General features: G+C 46.2%; 2 protein-coding genes across 2 annotated transcripts in view; both read left to right on the top strand.

Moving 5' to 3' along the window:
- Nucleotides 1-10,255, top strand: part of LOC308592740 (uncharacterized protein) — a 42,877-nt gene extending 32,622 nt beyond the window's left edge. Inside the window, exons 11-14 of the mRNA XM_081204460.1 lie at nt 5,781-5,918; nt 7,347-7,469; nt 7,845-8,403; nt 9,404-10,255. Coding sequence (XP_081060586.1) covers nt 5,781-5,918; nt 7,347-7,469; nt 7,845-7,958 — 375 coding nt within the window. The 3' untranslated portion in view covers nt 7,959-8,403; nt 9,404-10,255. The remainder of the gene's footprint in view (nt 1-5,780; nt 5,919-7,346; nt 7,470-7,844; nt 8,404-9,403) is intronic.
- A 6,851-nt stretch (nt 10,256-17,106) lies between these two features.
- On the top strand, nt 17,107-18,440 carry LOC308590764 (olfactory receptor 9G4-like; the record flags this gene model as incomplete). Its single annotated transcript, XM_081200982.1, has 1 exon — nt 17,107-18,440. The coding sequence occupies exon 1, from the start codon at nt 17,490-17,492 to the stop codon at nt 18,438-18,440; it is 951 nt and encodes a 316-aa protein (XP_081057108.1). The 5' UTR covers nt 17,107-17,489.
- Nucleotides 18,441-21,604: the final 3,164 nt, after the last annotated feature.

Genomic DNA, 21,604 nt, shown 5'->3' with positions numbered 1-21,604 from the left:
GACACGCCCCAAAAAAGACTCGTAGTGGATTACAGGATTTTGAACAGTGTGACCAAGCCGTCGGACTTCCCCATGCCCCGCATCGACGACCTCCTGGCGAAGGTACGGAAGGGAAAGGTGTTCACCAAGTTGGACCTGCGGGGGGCGTACAACCTCATTCGCATGCGGGAAGGTGATGAGTGGAAGACAGCCATGTTCACGCCACTGGGTACCTACGAATACAGAGTTATGCCTTTTGGACTGCAAAATGGCGCTCACGTTTTTCAAGCATTTATGCATCACGTGTTGGCGGGACTTCTCTACAAGACGTGCGTCTGTTTCTTGGATGACATCCTGATCTTTTCGGAGTCGCAGCAAGAACATGACAAGCACGTCAAGGAAGTGCTGGGCAGGCTAAAGCAACACAGGCTCTACGCCAAGCTGGAGAAGTGCCAATTTGATGTGCCGGAGGTGGATTTTCTGGGCTACAAGCTGTCTGCCAAGGGGCTCGCCATGGACAGCGCCAAGGTTCGAGCGGTGTTGGATTGGAAGAGCCCACGCAACCGGAAGGAGGTCCAACGGTTTGTCAGCTTTGCGAACTTCTATCGCAAGTTTATCAAGGGCTTCGCGATGCAGACGGCGGCCATCACTGACACCCTTAGCTCCAAGAAGAAGAAGTTCATCTGGACAGAGCAGGCGGAGCAGTCCTTTCAGGCCCTCAAGCGTCTCTTCGCGTCGGAGGAGCAGCTGCTTCATGTCAACCCCAGCATGCCGATGAGGGTGGAGACAGACGCTTCGGACAGAGCAGTGGGGGCGGTCCTGCTGCAGAAGGACCCGCAGGGCGTGTGGCGGCCGGGAGCGTTTTACTCCAGGAAGCTCAGCAAGTCCGAGCAGAACTACACCATATGGGACAGGGAGTTGCTGGCCATTCATGCAGCGTTCAAGGCGTGGAGGCACTTTCTGATCGGCGCCAAGCACACGGTGCAGGTTTGCACGGACCACAAGAATCTGGAACACTGGCGCACGGCACAGTTCCTGAACCAGAGGCAGATACGTTGGGCTGAGTTCTTTGCGGACTTCGACTTCCGAATAGAGTATGTCCCGGGGGACACCAACATCATGGCAGACGCTCTCTCCCGCAAGCCACAGTATCTGGAGGACGCAACACCAGCGGCCGCCATGCACATCTTTGCACCGACAGTGTGGGCGTGCGCCGCGGCGACCGTGGACCTAGAGGCGGTGCGGCGAGCGTTGCAGGGGGACTCCTTCGCACGAACGAAGATGGCAGAGGTGCGAGGGGGCAAGGCAGCGGCCGACGGTTTCCAGCTACGAGATGGCTTGCTCATCCGTAAAGGGGCCATCTACGTGCCGGGTGACGAACTTCGAGCCAAGGTGCTACAGCAGCTGCACGACGCACCCACGGCCGGGCACTTTGGCAAGGAGAAGACGGTGGAATTAGTAGCCAGGGATTTCTGGTGGCCTGGAATGAGAGGGGAGGTCGCAGACTACGTAGCGAGGTGTGACACCTGCCAGAGGGCAAAGCCGGTGCACAAACCGCCGGCTGGACTGTTGGAGCCGCTGCAAACTCCGGTCGAACCTTGGGAAAGGGTGGCTCTGGACTTTGTCACGGATCTGCCCAGCTCAAGGGGCAAGACGGCAGTGTTGGTGGTGGTGGACCTGTTCTCCAAGATGGCGCATTTCATTCCGTGTGCTAAGGTGGCCACGGCGGAGCAAACCGCCAAACTGTTCATAGACCACGTGTTCAAGGTTCACGGTCTGCCACGGTCTATTCTGTCCGACCGCGGGCGGCAGTTCATCTCGAACTTCTGGCAGAAACTGATGGGCTTCCTAAACGTCAAGATCAATCTGGCGTCGGCGAGACACCCGCAGACCAACGGGCAAGCGGAGCGAGCCAATGCCATCATGCAACAGTACCTGAGATGTTATGCAAACCAACAGCCTGCGACGTGGGTAGATTACCTGCCGCTTGCAGAGTTTGCCTACAACAACACGAAGCACGTATCCACGGGCGTCACGCCGTTCTTCGCCAACAACGGGCGGCACCCTAGAACCTTTCCGGGACTGGAATGCAGGGGAGAAGGGGAGCCGCAGTCAGCAGATGCGTTCGCGTCGGAGCTGCAGGAAGTCCACGATCAGCTGCGGCGCCACCTGGAGCTGGCTAAACACGCATACAAGGTACAAGCGGACAAACACAGAAGGGTTGGCGAAGAGCTCCACGTGGGAGACTGGGTCTGGTTAGCAGCCCACGCAGTGCCGGCCAGGTCGTTGGCCAAGAAGAAACTAGGGCATAAACAACTGGGGCCCTACCAAGTCGAAGAGCAGGTCAACCCGGTGGCTTTCAGGCTGGCGCTTCCGGAGGGTTCCAGAATGCATCCGGTGTTCCACAGATCGGTGCTCACTCCCTACAAGGCACCGCACAGGTTCCAGGAACCCGGAACAGCGCCGAGTCCGCTCAGAGAAGGAACGGGGCACGCGGGAGTGGCACAGGAGGAGCGCATCAACGAAGTCACGGAGATTTTGGACTCCAGATGGGGGGAAGAGGGAGTAGAATACTTTCTCGCCAGGGAGGGCACCCCGGCCAGTGCGAACAGCTGGGTGCCGGGCTACGCTTTAGACGAGCCTCTGCTCAAAGACGAGTTTCATGCCCTCTTCCCACATAGACCTATGCCAGCAGACTTTTTCGACGACTGGCTTTTCACGCCCACGCTTTCGGACAGCACGTTCAGGGGGTTCGACTCGGACGAGGAACCAACACGAGACGTCCGTTCCCCGGAGGGGTCACCCTCGGGATCGGTCTCAGAACCCTCGTATTGGTGGGACGATAGGCCGGAGGAGCAGTTCCGCAGGAAGTGGCTGGACTGTTCCGGCCGAGCAACGCCGCCTGGAGGAAGTGCGGGAGAGACGGACATGGACATTTTCGGGGACGACCCTGGTTTCGAGCACGGCGGCACAGAGATGGAAGAGGAGGTGACTGTCGTCAACGAGAGCAGAGAGGAAGACCTGGAAGAGTTCCGCTGGAGGCCTGCCACGGGAAGCGACCGATATCCGACGTTCGTTCCTTTGCAACAGCAGCCCCCAGCTCCAGCACCGGAAGGAGGGGAGGGGGGACTGGGGGGCTTCGAGGGGGGGATGGATGTCAGGGGTTTAGGTGCAGAGGCACGGGCAAGGGAGGAAACAGAGAGCGAAGGGGAGGAGACAGAGGAAAGGATGAGTGATGACGACGACCCGAGATCTCCCAGTCTTTCCAGTGAATCAGAGGATTCACAGAAAGGAGCACCAGTGGCCAGGGCAAGGGGGGAGTCTAGGGAGGCACCCCAGGAAGATAGAGCCAGAGGAGACTCAGGGGGGAGCAGCTGGAAATCGGGACCAGCGTCACCGCCAGGAAGCAGGGAAGAGGAAAGGAGCCAGGAGGGAAGCGCTGGCAGCTCACCACAGGAGGGAGGGCAGGAGTCAGGAGTGGCCACACCTCCATCGGGGAGCGAGGAAACGGTTAAGAGGAAAGTGGAAGGTTGGGCGCGCGCGCCAAGTTCAAATGCAGAGGAAGGCGGCGCAGTGAGCAGCCCCGAAAGGGAACCGGGTCCTAAAGCCCGGCGCAAGGAGGCAGAAGGGTCCGGGTCAGCGTCAGAAGAATCCCGGAAGGAAGAAGCCCCGGGGGGTAGAGGGACCCAGAGGAGGACAGTCAGGAGGAAAAGGTGGAGCAAGGCTAGGATATTAAGTTGGTGCGCACGGGGCGGAGACTCAGACGGAGCCTCGCCGATCTAGCTAGTAGACGTAGAGTTGCAGACAGCAGCGTGAGAATGGAAACTGTAATTCAATAAAGACTTTTACTTAATGACCGCTGGCTAGCGTGATCCTCTGTGAGCTAGGATCTTGAAGCAGCTCTGACAGATACAGTCTGACTTCTCAAAACATTTGCACGTGCAAGCATGTGAAAGCAGGATCACGTGTGACCCAACAGCATCATGAGAACAAATAATAACGAATGTGCAATTGAAAGGTTCTCTGGAGGGGCACTAGAGTAACTGTCTACACTATTCTGATGTGCATTTATCGTAAATCAAAGCAGCCTGTAAGACTGGTGCTCGAGATCGGCAACCAACCTAGAACAGAGGGTAGCCGGGGCTCCTTCAAGTAACACCTCTTGATCCCAATCCTGGCTGGAAGGTGCTACCATGAGATTCAAAGTGGGGGTGTTGTTCCAGGGCCCAGACCCCTTGCTGCCTGAGCAGCAGAGCAGCTCTTAGAAGAGTCTGTGGCTTGATCCACTGGTGGAGGAAGAGGGGTGCAGGAGGAGCGCACCGCCCCCGACAGCGATATCCCGGTGGGGTGCCATCATGGCTGCCCCCCCCGCGCTGGGCACCCCACCCCTGCAGGCGGCACGTAACGCCCCCAGGACATGCGTCAACCCCCTGCAGGCGGCGCCACACCCCGCACCATGCTCCCAGGATGCACGCCAGCCATACTCCCGCCTGCTCTCCACCCCCACCCCGATGCTGGAGCATAAAGCTCCACCACTGGCTTGATCTTCAGTGCCGTGCCGTCTGGCACTGCAGCTCCCTAGGAAATTACAGAAAAGGTGGCAGCCCATTGAGGGATAGCTTCTCTGTCACTTCTCTCCTGCTTTGGGTTACCCAACTTTTTAAAAGTGCAGCATCAGCATACTCTTTCCATCCGTCAATGCGAATTGCAGTGCAAACCTAACCACATCTACTTAGAAGTAGATTGAATTGAATTCAACTGGACTTGCTGCCAGATAAGCGGGGTTCTAAATCCTAAATACATCCAGCAGAAGTAAAGTAAATCAGGTGGTAATTGTGGGGGGGGGGGCATAAAAGCCTGGTAGAGTTTACAGGGGCTAAGAATGTCAACCGTTGCTTGCTGGCTACACGGTAGAGGGGAGCACGACGTGGCAATTTGTTATGTAGAACACATGCCCTCCTTGCTTGCCTAGCTACACACACGGACCTCAGTCCTTGAAGTACTGCTGTTTGAGGGTTTTCTCAAACACTTTTGCAGACATCCCTTTGGAAGTTCTCATACCTGCGAACTATGCATCTGGTTCAACCTCCTACAATGTAGGAATGTGCAGCTGTCCCATATGGGGATTGAACCTGCAACCTTGGTGTTATCAGCACCATGATCTCTAACTAACTCAGCTATCCTGGCACATCAAATCCAGTTTCATAGACTCAGACTGGATCTAGACACATCAAAGAAGCATTTCAGTTAAACGCGTTGCAAATTTTGTATGAGAAATCTGGTTAACAAAAACAGGACTCCACAGCCCCATCTAGTGTTAGAATGCATAAACAACACATATAAAGCGGTTTTTCTTTGGCCGTGTAGCTGAGTCCTCAGTTATAGTACCCTCCATGTCTGCCCAGGGGCTTCTTTCCTTCCCTTGCACCTCCAGTTTCAACTTAGTTCATGTTCTGTTCACCTAGCAATTATGGGAACTACTTTCAGGTGAAGTTTAGAGATTTTTGAACTAATTCAGTGAACTTCATTTGACTGAACTAGTTCATTCCAAACTTCAGTACAAATACAAACGATAGGAAGCCTGCACAGTTTTGTGTGGTTGACAGATCCTTCACACTGCTTCAGATTGGTCTTTAGATTTCTATTTCCTCTGATTTAAACCTCAGTTCAGCTTGAACTCAGGCCTCTTGCAAAACAGGTATTTCTCTTCACATCGTTTGGGTATGACTCTCTTCATTAGACTATTTGCCTTTGAAGATGGACCTCTGTTTTCGGGTCTCCTGATTCATTGTATCTTTCAGGTGAAATGCAGTGTGGGAATGAACATCACAAGTTCTATAATGGCATTAGTTGGCATCGTGCTCTATTTGACAGAGCTGTGCCTGAATTCTGTTTTTAAAAACTGTGATCATCTTAATCAGGACAAATATTCTTGTGAGGTAAGTGAACAAGTTCCAAAAAATGTTGACATTGTGGGCAAAATCTTTAGAAAGGGAGAGAAACCCAGACCCATCTTGAGCTTTGCTTGGGCTGCAAGCAGTTCCCACATCAAGAGACCAGCCTCTGGGAATTCTAGGAATTGTAGCTCTTTGGGAAGACAAACAACTCTCAGCACCCTTAAAAAAAACTTCCTGGGATTCTTTGGGTAAGGTGTGATGGTTTAAAGTAGGATGGTACTGTTGGGATACTGCCAGGGAGATAAAGTCCATCATGGCCCCCAAGCCGGCTGCCGGACGATCCATCGATCTCCCGTAGTCACGCAGTATGAGCTATTAGCGACACGAGTTTCCTGGAAATACCTTGCCACATTCCAGGGCTCATGCACACTCTTATCAGCAGATAATGCACAGCAAAAGTCGCACCCAGGAGAGCATTATTTACAAGCTTTTATTCAGCGTTGATCAGAACAAAGAAAGACATGACTGTTCTGCGTCAGTGTCTTCGACAGAGAGAGAAACGAAAGTAATAGCAAACATAAACATCCTGTGAACAGGAAATACGCAGGCTGTGACACAAACATCCTGCTCCCTTTTAAGGTGGAACGGAAATATCCTAACAGGTACTGCTTTAAATGTATAGTGCTGATAGTGTCTTTGTTTTTTGACACAGTAACTCCCAGATATTCTCTTTAAAGGTAAAGGGACCCCTGACCATTAGGTCTAGTCATGACCGACTCTGGGGTTGCGGCGCACATCTCGCTTTATTGGCTGAGGGAGCCGGTGTGCAGCTTCCGGGTCATGTGGCCAGCATGACTAAGCCGCTTCTGGTGAACCAGAGCAGCGCTATAGATATTCTCTTTAGCTGCTTCTTTTGAAAAGAAAGTGTGAGGCAAATATCAACGATACAGAAGGGTCAATAGCAAAACTAATATGTGTAGCTTAAGTGGACTTTTTTCTGATTCACCTGCCATACAACCTGATAATATATTGATCAGAATGTACATCGGGTAGTTTTTCTGTGTTCTATCCTATATTAGCAGCCTTCATGCAGGTGGCAAGGCACAAATGAGGTTTTTAGCCTAATGTGTGCACCACACGTATCGGGGCCTTCTAAATCCTATTCACTGTATGCCTGGAGATTTGCTTTGTGAGGCTGCAAAATGCAAACATACTAAGAAGGTCCCAGCTGCACAGCCCTGTTTCTTACTGTGTTATATTCAAAGAGGCAAATGTATGTCAGTATGACCTCTTGCCCAAACGATTCTAAATAGTCGTCACCACTGCCTCCAACTCTTCTCCACATGAATTTTTCACTGGTGTTGTCAGGTCAGAATTTTTCTTATGAGCTGCCTTGAAACCACTGAGATGATTTTCTAGTACCCAGAGCTGTGTCCGTGTTGTCATGTCACCTGCTCCTCTGCTTTGCAGCTAAGCTACCAAATAGGTACTGGTCTCGGAATCCTCCTCTTCTTGTTCACCTCCCTGGAGTTCTGCATTGCAGTTTCCACAACACATTTTGGGTGCCTGGCCGTCTGCTGTAACAATGAGAGGGTAAGCATTGGAAAGCCTTGCTCAGAAATTAAGCAGATCATATTGAAAATATGGTACAGAGGAGATATTGATTCGTGGGGTTTAGAAATGCCTTCAGGCTCCCATGGGATCTACAGTAGAGGACCATGGTTCTGGACCACGAGTCTGATGGAGCCTAGGAAGTCTTCTGTTCCTTATTCATGCACCCCCCATGTACAGCAATAGCATTTGATATGGCTGCAAAAGGCTTGAATGACCCTGTTCCTTATCAGTGTGGTATCAGCTGCACTGGTAGAGTTCAGCTACAGAGGGCTTTAAGAATTTAGAGCAATTGTTTAGATCATGGTGACATGGAAAAAAAGGACACCATCATAACCATGTCTGTGTGTGTTTCAGGCCATAACTTTCATGCATTACACCATCTATCAAGGTGGTATGAATTCTGCTGAAGGCAACCCTGCTCCTCCAGCCTCCAGTGCTACACTTTCTTCCAAGGAAGAGGCTTGCTAAAGAACCCAAGAGAAAAGTGATCAACGATATCACGTCCAAGAAGCCAGGAAGTGAAATATTATTGATGTATTAACTCCCTCCCCCCCCCACCATAAATATATCTATCCACCCAGGCTATGTGCTGTCGCTGCAATTTTTAGTAGATTACCCAGTTTGATTAATAGTCTAAAATGTTAGGGTATGGAATGACCACAGATGTTGGAGTGGGGGTTGCACACCTGCTTATTATTATGATTATTGAATTTATATATCGCTTTATACCTGCAGGTCTCGGGGCGGTTTACAAAATAAAATCAAAATATAAAACCACAAAATCCATAATCAAAATTAAAACAACCATCCAATAACCCCCCACCCCACCCCCACATTTTAAAAGGGCATAAGATGTCCATCAAATCAACCAAAGGCCTGGTTAAAAAGGAACATTTTTGCCTGGCGCCTAGAGGTGTGTAATGAAGGCGGCAGGTGAACTTCTCTGGGGAGAGCATTCCACAGACGGGGAGCCACTGCAGAGAAGGCCCATTCTCCGGTTGCCACCCTCCGAACCTCTCAAGGAGGCGGTACATGGAGGAGGACCTCAGAAGATGATCTCAGGGTCCTGGTAGGTTCATATGGAAAGAGGCGGTCTTTGAGGTATTGCAGTCCTGAGCTGTTTAAGGCGTTATAGGTCGTGTAACCCCATCAATATAACCCCATCAAGAGCAGGCAATCTCCCACCCATCCGGTCTAGGGAACCACCCACTAACAGTCCCTCAGTCTTATCTGGATTGAGTTTCAGTTTGTTGGCTCTCATCCAGTCCATTATCAATGCAAGTCACTGGTCCAGCACTTCCACTGCCTCACCTGCAGATGTAAAGAAGAAATAGAGCTGAGTGTTATCAGCATACTGCTGACAACATACTCCCCATCCAGCGGTTTCATGTAGATGTTAAACAACGTTGGAGATAGGATTGAGCGCTGCAGAATCCCACATTGAAGGTTCTATGGGGTTGAAAAGCATTTCCCAAGCAACACCCTCTGGGAATGACCATCCAAGTAGGGCTGGAACCACCGCAAAGCAGTGCCACCCACCCCTACTTCGGACAGCCACTCTAGAAGGATATCATGGTCAATGGTATCAAAAGCCGCTGAGAGGTCGAGGAGAATTAACAGGGACATGTTTCCCTTGTCTCTCTCAACAGACGTCATCATACAAGGTGACCAAAGCAGTTTCTGTGCCCAAACTGGGCCTAAACCCTGATTGAAATGGATCCAGAAAATCAGTTTCTTCCAAAAGCACCTGGATCTGGTCTGCCACCACTCGCTCCAGAACCTTGCTCAGGAAAGGGAGATTAGCAACTGCTCGAAAGTTAGTTAGGTTTTCCAAATCCAGGGAAGGCGTCTTAAGGATTGGTTTTACCACTGCCTCCTTCAAACAGGCAGGGACCACCCCCTCTCATAAAGAGGCATTGATCACCTCCCTGGCCCTGCCAGCTTTTCCCTCCCTGCTGGTTTTTATCAGCCAAGAGGAGCAAAGGTCTGGAGCGCAAGTGGTTGCCCTGACCAATCCGAGCACCTTGTCCACATCCTCGAGCTTTACCAACTGAAACTCATCCAACACAAAAGGACTAGACTATGCTCTGGACACCCAATGAGATTCATCTGCTATAACAGCAGATTCATGGTCTTAGTGGATGCAAGCAATTTTATCCTCAAAATGCCTTGCAAACAAGTCACAGCGAACTACCGTCGGTTCTCCCAGCCTGTAAAAGGCCCCGTACAACCCGAAAAAGCTCTGCCAGGTGACTTGATGAGGATGCAATGGAGGCAGCTCCACTGATGAGCTCTCCTTAGATTTAGTCTCAAGTTAAGACCACTGTGTCTTGACATGGATCACTCTTCAGGTTCTCTTGAATGGTCTCCACTGTCTCTTTCTTTCCTGAACTCATCAAAGCTAATGGGCAGCAGCACGGAGAGCGCCAAAGGAACTTCAGCCACTATTAGTCACTAGACACTGCACAACTAGCAGCAATGGAGAATGTAGTTCTTATGGTGCTGCCATATACCTAGGGCCTAACAAAGGGCGTTTTACCTGTGGAGCCCTCCACACCATATAGAAGCATCCAGGGGATTAACCGACCTTTCCCATGACTCCTGGCAGCCCTCAATGCTACAAACTATGCTCTCCCAGGTCCACCAAGTCCAGGTAAACAGAGAAAGGTGTTTGGAGAGAGTGCTTAAGTTGGGGCACAGCAATGGAGGCCTGATTCACACTAGACACAATTTAGGGCCTACATTATGTTGTCTGAAGGACATTACAGTGGTGCCCCGCAAGACGAACGTCTCGGAAGACGAAAAACTCGCTAGACGAAGGAGTTTTTCATTTTCTTAGCAGCTTCACAAGACGCATTTCCCTATGGGCTTGCTTCGCAAAACGAAGCTTGCCCCGCAAGCTCCAGGGGTAGCGGGGAAGCGCAGCGCGTCTCTCCGCTGTCCCCGGACCTCTTTTGAAGCAAGGGGCGGCGGGGAGAAGATCGCTTCTCCCCGTTGCCAGCCCCGCAATCTCCAGGGACAGAGGGGAAGGCGCGCGCGCCTTCCCCTCTCTCCCCGGACCCCTTTTGAACCAAGGGGCGGCAACAGGGAGAAGCGATTCTCCCCGCTGCCCCCTCCCTTGCTTTAAAACAGGTCCAGGGACAGAGGGGAAGGTGTGCACGCCTTCCCCTCTGTCCCCGGAGATTGCGGGGCAGGCAACGGGGAGAAGCAATCTTCTCCCCGCCGCCCCTTGCTTTAAACAGGTCCGGGGACAGAGGGGAAGGCGTGCGGCGCTTCCCCTCTGTCCCCGGACGGTCTCCATAGGAACGCATTGATTGATTTTCAATGCATTCCTATGGGAAACCGTGCTTCGCAAGACGAAAAACTCGCAAGAAGAAAAAACTTGCGGAACGAATTAATTTCGTCTTGCGAGGCACCACTGTAAAAACAAAAACAAAACCTGATCCATTCTCCTCAAGTTATTTCTGGGAAGGACTGTGGAACTATCTAGACTACTAATTAAAAAGCTTTCAATCACTGTTTAAGATTCCCCTGATTCACTGGCTAGTAGAACTTAAAGATGTTGCATATTCTTAATACATTCAACATCTGTAGGTTTTTGGGAACATGTGTAGGATCGAACCCAGACATTTTTATACAGTTTTAATATGAGCACTTAAAAAACAAACAACTGGGGGTGACTGCTGATACCATGTTAAAGAGATCTCCCTCCTTCTGCTGCATTGTATAGAATACATGCCCTAAACTGTTGCTTGTTTTTTGCGTCAACTAAAAGTGAAGAATGATATTTTTTCTCTTTCAAGAACTATTGTTTTATTCGTATGCAAATATATGCAGATATATGAATGGCTGAACACAATACCATAATAGGGGTCAGCCATACTATTTCACTTGCAGACTTTCCACAGGCAAGAAGAGGATGCAACACTAGGTGGACCATTGGCCTGATCCAGCAGCCTCTTCTTATGTTCTTATGTGCCCATCCAAAATGTTTATTCATGCAGCTTTTTCAATAAAATGATGGAATGGTTTTCCTGCCTTTTGATGAGTATATTTGCCAAATGAAAGTATTTGGGCTCATGTTCACATCTCTGTGAACGTAAGTGTGCACAGAACAATGTATTAAACTGTTTAACATGTACATATGGGCTCTCCTTATGGGCTGGGTGTTGTTAACCCTTGCCCTCCCAGACTCCTTCTCCAGGATCTTGAAGCTGGGACAGCATCCTTTTAGTTCAGTCACAAGAGAAGGGATTTATACAGTATGTAGCTAGTTTAAGATGCTGCCCTGTTGCAATTCTCTGCTGCAGACTAACTTAGCCATGTGCCTTAGATCTGAGTCTAATGCACTAGAAACCTTTTCTTGGGTTACTGTAAAGAAAAAAACCCTAGACGTTTTGCCACATTTAAAAAATATGCCTGGATAGAAATTTTAATCCTGAAAAAGAGGACGTGTCTGGGAAAAAAGGAAGACATATGGCAACCCTACGTTCCATTCACTTGCTTTCACCTTTAAGCTTCCTGTTATAAAACTAGTGCTTCAGAATTCATAGAAGCAAAGCTATTGGACCGGTTGTGATTAAACAGAGAAACAGTTCTTCCCTCTCTGTATAGTTTATTTATTTCAAAGCAGTTATCAGACACTTAATATTTTAAAAATATCTAAGCTGTGGACAATATAATACCGTTAAAACAGAAATACCACCTAAAGAGATCAAAACAGTGGCATAAAAGCAAACCCTGTCCTCCAAAAGACTGTCCACCAGGCCAGAGGAGTCCAGTGTTTTGGGGCCTGTGGACACTTTTCCAAATTGGGGGAACTGTCTCACACGCTTACCAAGCACACAACACAACCTGTTATATTGGCTGCAATAGAATCCTTTCAAGTCTGCTTTCTAAGAGGGGAGAGGCCCCTGTGGGCACCTGGGAAGCCATCTGTGGGTACATGTACATCTCTGGAAGCTGCGTTGGTGACCTCAGTACTAGACAAAGAGAAGAAAGAGGGACGAGGAGGAGGAAATATAGGGATGCTATACGGCTGGAATTTCCCAGACATAGCTGGGATTCGGCCGTCTGTAAAAGTGCCCGGATTTTCACTTTTTCAAATATGGCAACCTGACATGTAGAACTCACAAACCAAGTGGTTTGTTATGTTTGTGGTGTTTTCTTCCCTTTTGGTTTAAATTCTCTAGTGAGCAGGAGAGAAAGAAAATAGTTTTGCGTCCTTATTCCCATATCAAATCATCAAGAAGAAGCAAACATTCTAATTGTTTCTATAGGGAGCTTATTGAGTTATCCTGACTTGGGGAGACTCTTGGGGAAGAATTGTGGTCACTTCAGCTTGGCTGGAGCAAGGGGAACATTTCAATATAAGCCACCTTTTGCAGGCAACAGGAAAACCCACTGAGCTTCATACAGGTAAGTCCGCTTCTTCCTTGTGTAGACCATAGTGATGTCCCCTTAGGCGGTTTCCATGCTACTCTTTGCTCAGCTTAAACTTCCCAGCTGGGCAGCAGACCACTTTTCTTGCACCACATTCCCATGTGAATTCAGGAAATGTATACACAAAAGCATATGCCAAAGTGTGCATAAGAATGTGTATACTGGTGAAAGTAACATCGAAATGTGGAGGACTGAGCTTAAAATTAGAAAGATGAGAAACTGAGAGGTCCCCCCCCCCATCCGCAGTGCCTGCACACTCTTTTCCTGTTCTCTTATCAGAAGCCCAACTGATCAGCAGCAAAACAGTGTCTCTTCTCAATGGTACTTTTTCCAAGAACTAAAAATATATGACTTTTATCATAACCATAATCCTTCATGAGTTCTGGCTATAGTTATAATAAAGCATATAAGTTTACAGAAATAACTGAAAACCAAAAAAGGAATCCAGTCTGCCCCATGGAAGACCAAAATATTTTGATTCACATTTTTGTCCCTGCAAAAAAAAAGCTGCAAGAATTTGCTGGGTTTTTCTTGCTGTTGCTCGGACTAGGTCTCCTTTTGAAACAGCAAATGATCTTAAGTATTTGATTCTTATATACCGAGCTGCAAATCCTTAGATAAAGAGAATACCACAATTAGTGATCAAATATCTTTGCCACATACAAACTGCCCCTGTAGAAACTATCAAGAGCAACGCAGGCTGAGCTTTAGAAAAAGCCATCACATAGAATTTAATTATATTGTCATATTTTCATAGTTAAGAAGCAAGGTTTGTCATTCAAACAACCTTATTTCCAACTTAATCCAATGCAGTTAACTCTTGAAGCAGCTGTAAAATCACTAAGTGTTTTCATGGGTACAGGTGACATGTTTGTACAATTTGTACAAGAGCTGTTTAATATAGAGCTATTAAATGGCTCTATATAGTGTGTGCATTTTGTTTATTTATTTATACTTTTCAAATTTATACATTTCACTAATTTTATACATTTCATTGATTTTACAATCATTTTGACATTTCAAAACTTGACTCCTTTCCCCCTCTTTCTGCATTTTCTTAGATTTGTTTTTTAATATCTTCCGCATATCCGAATTAACTTAATTTGTTCATTTATTCATCTTCTTCAGATATATACTCTTATAAAGCTGCAGGTTATTACAAAAATCCTGCCAATGTTTTTATCTTGTTTTTATCCCGTGCAATGTTTTTTACTTACTCATCCTTTGTCTCCCATTCCAATAATATTTTATACACTTTAGACAGCACTTTTACATTACATCCCAACAGGTCTCTCTTCAGTTGTGATATTTGTTCCCCAAGCCCTCATATCCTATCTTTCTTAAATACTTCATTTAAATGGTGATATTATATCCATGTTGTTTATTCTCCTGATAATTTGTACTCTCCTTCCTCTTGTTTTAATAAATTTCTATAAGTTGTCCATGCTTCTATCATATTCTTTTTCTTTACCGCTGTAGCTTCCAACGGTGAGCGTCACTGATGTTTTTATCTCTAATAAATTCTTATATTTATCCCATACACTATACATTTTTTTCCTAATTATATGATTTGTAAATCCTTTATGTACTTTCACCTTTTCCTCTGCAAATGCTTTTAATTTATATTGTCTCTGTTCCACTCTGCCTTTAATATCTTGATTACATCTTATTCTTTGTGCCAATACTTCTAAAACTATTATAAACAACAAAGGTGACAACGGGCAAAATAATAATTAATAAAAAACAAAAAAGAATTAATGAAGTACACAAAATTGATCAAAGGATACAAACAGTATTTTGAGTATTCTATACGCCAAGTTCTCAGAAAGAAATTACATTTGTAATCCTTATTTTCTTTCTTTCCTTATAGTCACCTTCTTTCTGTTCCAGTAAACTAGTTTGAATCTGCTATATTAGTTGACTTCCCTCTATGTCTTTGCAGTTTTGACACTTCTCTTAAGTGACAGATATTCTGTATTCACTTATTAAGATCAGTTTTTTCCATTATATCTGTGAAATTAATCTAAGGATAACCAAGTATTATTTTTGGAACCATATTTTGTCAGGTATTTTTTAAAGCAAACCCATTCCTAATCTCTTATTAGTTCTGTCATTTTGGCTAGTTCGAGGTACTCGCACAACTTTAATTGCCACTCGTCTATTGTTGGTATTAACTCACTTTTCCAGTATTTTGCTATTATCATTCTAGCCATTGTTAGCGCGTAAAGAAACACTCTTTTATTTTCATTTGGGATGCTTATCATTAGAATGCCTGATAGGAAAGCTTCAAGTTTCTTTAAAAATGTGTGTTTTAGCATTCTGTTTAGTTCCTCATAGATCACATCCCCCAAAAAATTGGTTTGGGGACATGTCCATCACATGTGGAATAAGGTTCCTTCATATTGTTTACATCTCCAACACTTATTGCTGTTCTTTTTTATTTTGGCTAATTTGGATGGGTCAGGTACCATCTGTAAGTCCTTTTCATAAAGTTTTATTTTATCAGATAGCACGCAATGAATTTTAAGTCTTTTCCCCATTTTTCCATCTCAGTTGGATAGCCAAAATCATGTGCCCACTTCACCATCACTTCCTTCACCTCTTCGTCCTTAAGTGTTTGCAATAATTTAATAACCTATTTAACTATCTATTTTCTAGGAGAATTGATCAATTATTTTTCTTTCCTTTTTCTTTGTTGTAGAATTTATTGCTTTTCCAACTCTCTTTTCTTTTTTGGTATGCACTTTGCTGGATAACACCCCCCCCCCCCGCATCACTGCTTTGCTCGCATTCCGTACCACTTTCAAAATTGTCTCTTGATTCAAATTGATTTCAGAATAATATTTTAATATTCCCACACCATTTTCTAACATTTCTTGATTGTTTAATAAATTCTCATTTAATCTCCATCTCAGTGTGGAATTTTGCCCAGTTCTTAATTCCATAATAATAGAGTTGTGATCTGAAAGTGTCCTGGGTAGAATTTCTACCTTCTTTACCATAATGTACAAATTTCTAGATGTCCACACAGAGTCAATTCGGCTCACCAAATTATTCATGGATGAAAAAAAAATGTGAATTGTCTATCCAGTGGGTGTTTTTCTCTTTGTATATCAACTAAACTTAAATTTTCTGTCATCTGAAAAAGAGCCTTGGATAGCTTCCCTTCTTTTGTATCACTTCTTCTTATAGACCTATCCCATTCTGTTTAATAGGCCTCGGTAGTCTCTGTTACTTCCAATAAATATAAAATCTATTTCATGTGTGTACTCCTTCATAAACATTATTGTCTCAGACCTGGTGTGCTGGGAGGGTTAATTACTATCTTCCTTTCTTCAGTCCTTTGCAGTGTTTTCAAGGTCACATTCCATCTTGCGTACAGGCTGTGGCTATAAATAACTCACAGAGTACATGTCCAATCTCTGCCATTAAAATTCCACCCTGGAGTTCTTCCTTGGCACACAGCTAAAGATTTTAAAAAATTCTCAGATACAGCCTCTTGCCAGATGTGTGCAGCAGCCATTCATTCTTGTAAATCAGCCTTGTTCCCTCACACTCCTGGTCCAGTCCAGAGATCATTTTAAATAAAGTCCATTCCACCTCAATCGAGTGAGGAGGGCATAATAAAATCTTGTTAAATTCCTCATTGGGCATAAATCAAAAGCCTCCCCCCCCTCTTTTCCTTGGTATCAGACAAAATAACATAGCCATGGCTACATACATTTCTTTCTTCTTGCAGGAGAGGACAAGAAAACAAGAGAACTATATGTAAAACACAAAACACCTTGTTCTTCCCCTTCCTTCCCGGCTGTTGTGAGGATTTTCAAGCTTCAGAAAAAACATTCAAATACCTTCAAAAAGCCAAACACAGTCCTCTCGGCAGCTGATTGATTGCAGCCCATTAGTATATGTTGGTCCAGGAGCACCTCTTGATTAACACCAATGTTCCAAATTAATGAGAAACTAATCACAAATCATGCCAGAGATGGAGGCTCCTCTATGGCAGGGACACACTCCCAGGTCTCACCCATTCTGCCTTTCAAGTTGGCAGACACGGGCTTAAGCGGCATAGTAGGATACAGTGAGCTCCCCAGACCCACCGGGGAACATTGTCAGGAATTTTACCTCATAAATCCTGGCTTTTCCCTCCCTGGGTGACCATTAAATTGTGACATAGCCAGAAACCAAAATTACTCCTCAGATTCATTGCCTCAGCAAAATGTCCTCTCAATTCACCTCAATTTCCCCAGCTATTCTCTGTATCCCACCACCAAAGCTTCTGGTCCCAAAGCTTTCTGGTAGGCAGAAAGTGCCTACCCTTCTTTTACAGGATAACTTTAGCAGTGCTTGATTTGTGAGGAGTTTCACATTGCCAGATGAAAAAAGAAAAGTCTATCTTCTTTTGCTATTGTAAAACAAGGGGAGAAATAACATATTATATTTTGTATGTCGTTTTAATAAATCCATCCCTCCAAATCACAGGTGTGCTCTATATAATACCATTGAGGGGAATGACAGCATTCCTCTTCCTCTTCCCTACATCAACTGGTGAGATCCATGGTGATGATGGAAACTGAAGGCAACCGCACACATCTTACCAACTTCATCTTGATGGGTTTCACGACAGATCCACTCCTGAGGATCCTCTTCTTTGTTCTGTTCCTGGTCTCATACACTCTCACATTGACTGGAAACCTGGGTCTCATCACACTGATCTACCTAGATTCCCGCTTGCACACACCCATGTATTTCTTTGTGGGCAGCCTTTCCTTCCTGGATGTCTGGTACTCCTCCGTCTACACTCCCCGGATCCTGTATGACTGTGTATCTGAGAACAATATCATATCCAACGCAAGCTGTGCAGCTCAGTTCTTCTTTTCAGCTAGCTTCGGACACAGTGAATGTTTCCTGCTAGCTACCATGGCCTATGACCGCTATGTGGCCATTTGCAAGCCACTCCGCTATTCCAGTGCCATGACCAAGAAACTCTGCACCCAGCTGATTGTTGGGTCTTACGCAGCTGGCTTCGCTGTTGGTATCGTGCATGCAGGTAATACTTTCCAGCTAGGCTTTTGTGGGAGCAACATTATCAACCACTACTTTTGTGATGTGCAGCCACTCGTGAAGATGGCCTGTAAGGATACCCGGATCTATGAACTCATATTGGCCACAGTCATTGTTTGCACTGTGCTGCCAAGCACTGTCCTCATCCTGGGCTGCTACGCAGGCATTGTGACAGCCATCATACGCATCCGCTCAGCTGCAGGGCGGCGCAAGGCCTTCTCCACTTGCTCCGCCCACCTACTCTCTGTCTCCCTCTACTATGGCTCCATCCTCTTCATGTATTCCCGACCAAGCTCACAGCACACTCCAAATGGGGACAAAGCAAATGCTCTTTTCTACACTGTGCTCAACCCCCTGGTCAACCCCTTCATTTACAGCTTGCGCAACAAAGATGTGAAGGCAGCCTTCAAGAAAGTCCTTGGAAGATTCATAGCACCTAAATGAATGTCAGTGACGTTGCTCAGCTCCCCACATAATACAGATTTTTTATCAAGGGTGGTGAATTGGTGGCCCTGCAGATGTTGATGGCCTCCAACGCTCGTCAGTCCCACCAGCATGGCAAATGCTCAAGGATGAAGGGGGCTGTTGTCCAGCAAAATCTTGGCAAGTCACAGGTTCTCCACCTCTGGATTAGAGACTAGTCTCCTGTAGGTAAGAACGTAGTGGACAAGGGGAAGCACTAGAAAAGATGCCCAGTGGATAAATGGTTAAGCATCCCACCTACAGGCCAGGGGCTGGACTGAAGAGGAGGGCTGAGGATCTCCCCCTCCTTCTCCTCTGCTTGCCCCCCCCCCAGTAGTTTCAAGAGAAGAGAAACAGGAATGAATTACAGCAGAACTCAAAGTTGCCAAATTATGAGGTGTTAAGAGAAGGAGGGTGAGGGGGAGAGCAGCCAACAGAGACGTCCTTGGAGAGCATAGAACCGCCGCCATCCCCACGGACTCGACTTTCAATTAGAATTCAAGAGCAAAGGGCCAAGTACTGTTGCTGGGCAAGGAAGGGGAGGAGCTCAGAGTGAGGAACATCACTAAGGAGTTAAGAACTGGATTCTTTGTCTTGCAACAGAATGACTGAATAAAACCATACAAACAAACTTTCTTGTTTCTTCCTTGATCCTTAATGCTGCTGGGGGAGGAAAGAATTTCCCAAACTTGACACTACACTACTATTCACGTGGTATTTGCATTTAAGGGATGCATTTGTCAGGACTGATTGGTGGGTGCTAGAAGAGATAAGAGTCTGGGCCTCCAGCCAGTTTTATAGGTTTTATGTGGTCCATTCTTCTATTTACACTCAGAGCACTCAGAGCACATCAGGCTCATTGGAATCAGATGCAGCAACTGGTTGCTGCTTTCGTTTTCCCCAGCATAACCACTTCCGGAGCCCTCTCCTTTTCCTTCCTCTGTTACGTGAAGAGGTAAGCCCTGGAAATTGCTCCCCCCTCTCTGATTCATTGCTTCCTGACAACCCTTCATCGTCGTCCTCCCCTGATGAGGTACCACTGCTAATGATCGGAGGCTTAGTTCCGTATTTTCCCAGCATTTCCCCCTTCTCCGCCCCAAGTTCCCTGATAGCGTTTGAAAAATTAATTGTAAAAAAATTAAAAATAAAAGAATTGGTTCAGATAATTCCCCACAAGGCTTCCTAACCCCCATCACACTCCAAATTTATTCTAGCACAGATTTGGAAAGCTCTCCCATCTTTACTTTTATAAAACTGGCAAGTGTGATTTGGTGAGGTGCTGGGAATTTTCTGTTAGGGATGCTGATGCGCTAGAGCTACAATTCCCATGGTCTCCTGGGAAGAGGGAATAATCATCACATCACTTTAACCAGGTGCAGCAGATTTGCCCAAAGTTAAGGTGCCTGATACAGAAGTCCTTATATCGGATCCTGTGGCATATTTAGTGGATGGTGAATTGAGAACAATATATATTTCATAGGGTTGCCATATTTTGGAGAGCAAAAAAGAGGACATGGTTGCTGACTTCTACTTTTAACTACAGGTCGCTATGACAACTCTCATTTTAAATACCCCTACAATGTTCTTAACTTTCAACAAAATAATAATAATAATAATAATAATAATACATATTGCTCCCCCGTTTGCCGAATGAAAGTATTTTGGCTCATGTTCACATCTTTGTGAACATAAGTGTGCAAAGAACAATGTATTAAACTGCTTAACTTGTACATATGGGCTCTCCTTATGGGCAGGGTGTTGTTAACCATTGCCCTCCCAGACTCCTCCATGATCTTGCAGCTGGGCTAGCATCCTTTTAATTCAGTCACAAGAGAAGGGATTTATACAGTATGTAGCTAGTTTAAGATGCTTGTTTTTGTTTAGTCATTTAGTCATGTCCGACTCTTCATGACCCCATGGACCAGAGCACGCCAGGCACTTCTGTCTTCCACTGCCTCCCTCAGTTTGGTCAAACTCATGCTGGTAGCTCGAGAACACTATCCAACCATCTCGTCCTCTGTTGTCCCCTTCTCCTTGTGCCCTCCATCTTTCCCAACATCAGGGTCTTTTCCAGGGAGTCTTCTCTTCTCATGAGGTGGCCAAAGTATTGGAGCTTCAGCTTCAGGATCTGTCCTTCCAGTGAGCACTCAGGGCTGATTTTCTTTAAGAATGGACATGTTTAATCTTCTTGCAGTCCATGGGACTCTCAAGAGTCTCCTGCAGCACCTTAGTTCAAAAGCATCAATTCTTCAGCGATCAGCCTTCTTGATGGTCCAGCTCTCACTTCCGTACATCACTACTGGGAAAACCATAGCTTTAACTATACGGACCTTTGTTGGTAAGGTGATGTCTCTGCTTTTTAAGATGTTATCTAGGTTTGTCATTGCTTTTCTCCCAAGATGCAGACGTCTTTTAATTTCGCGGCTGCTGTCACCATCTGCAGTGATCATGGAGCCCAAGAAAGTAAAATCTCTCATTGCCTCCATTTCTTCCCCTTCTATTTGCCAGGAGGTGATGGGACCAGAGGCCATGATCTTCGGTTTTTTTGATGTTGAGCTTCAAACCATATTTTGTGCTCTCCTCTTTCACCCTCATTTAAAGGTTCTTTAATTCCTCCTCACTTTCTGCCATCAAGGTTGTGTCATCTGCATATCTGAGGTTGTTGATATTTCTTCCGGCAATCTTAATTCCGGCTACGGATTCATCCAGCCCAGCCTTTCGCATGATGAATTCTGCATATAAGTTAAATAAGCAGGGAGACAATATACAGCCTTGTCGTACTCCTTTCCCAGTTTTGAACCAATCAGTTGTTCCATATCCAGTTCTAACTGTAGCTTCTTGTCCCACATAGAGATTTCTCAGGAGACAGATGAGGTGATCAGGCACTCCCATTTCTTTAAGAACTTGCCATAGTTTGCTGTGGTCGACACAGTCAAAGGCTTTTGCATAGTCAATGAAGCAGAAGTAGATGTCTTTCTGGAACTCTCTAGCTTTCTCTGTAATCCAGCGCATGTTTGCAATTTGGTCTCTGGTTCCTCTGCCTCTTCTAAATCCAGCTTGCACTTCTGGGAGTTCTCAGTCCACATACTGCTTGAGCCTACCTTGTAGAATTTTAAGCATAATTTTGCTAGCGTGTGAAATGAGTG

Source organism: Podarcis bocagei (assembly GCF_964188305.1).
Source record: "Podarcis bocagei genome assembly, chromosome: 1".
NCBI classification, from domain to species: Eukaryota; Metazoa; Chordata; class Lepidosauria; order Squamata; family Lacertidae; genus Podarcis; species Podarcis bocagei.
The sequence above is the reverse complement of the archived record's forward strand: the minus strand, read 5'-3'. Positions and strand labels throughout refer to the sequence as shown.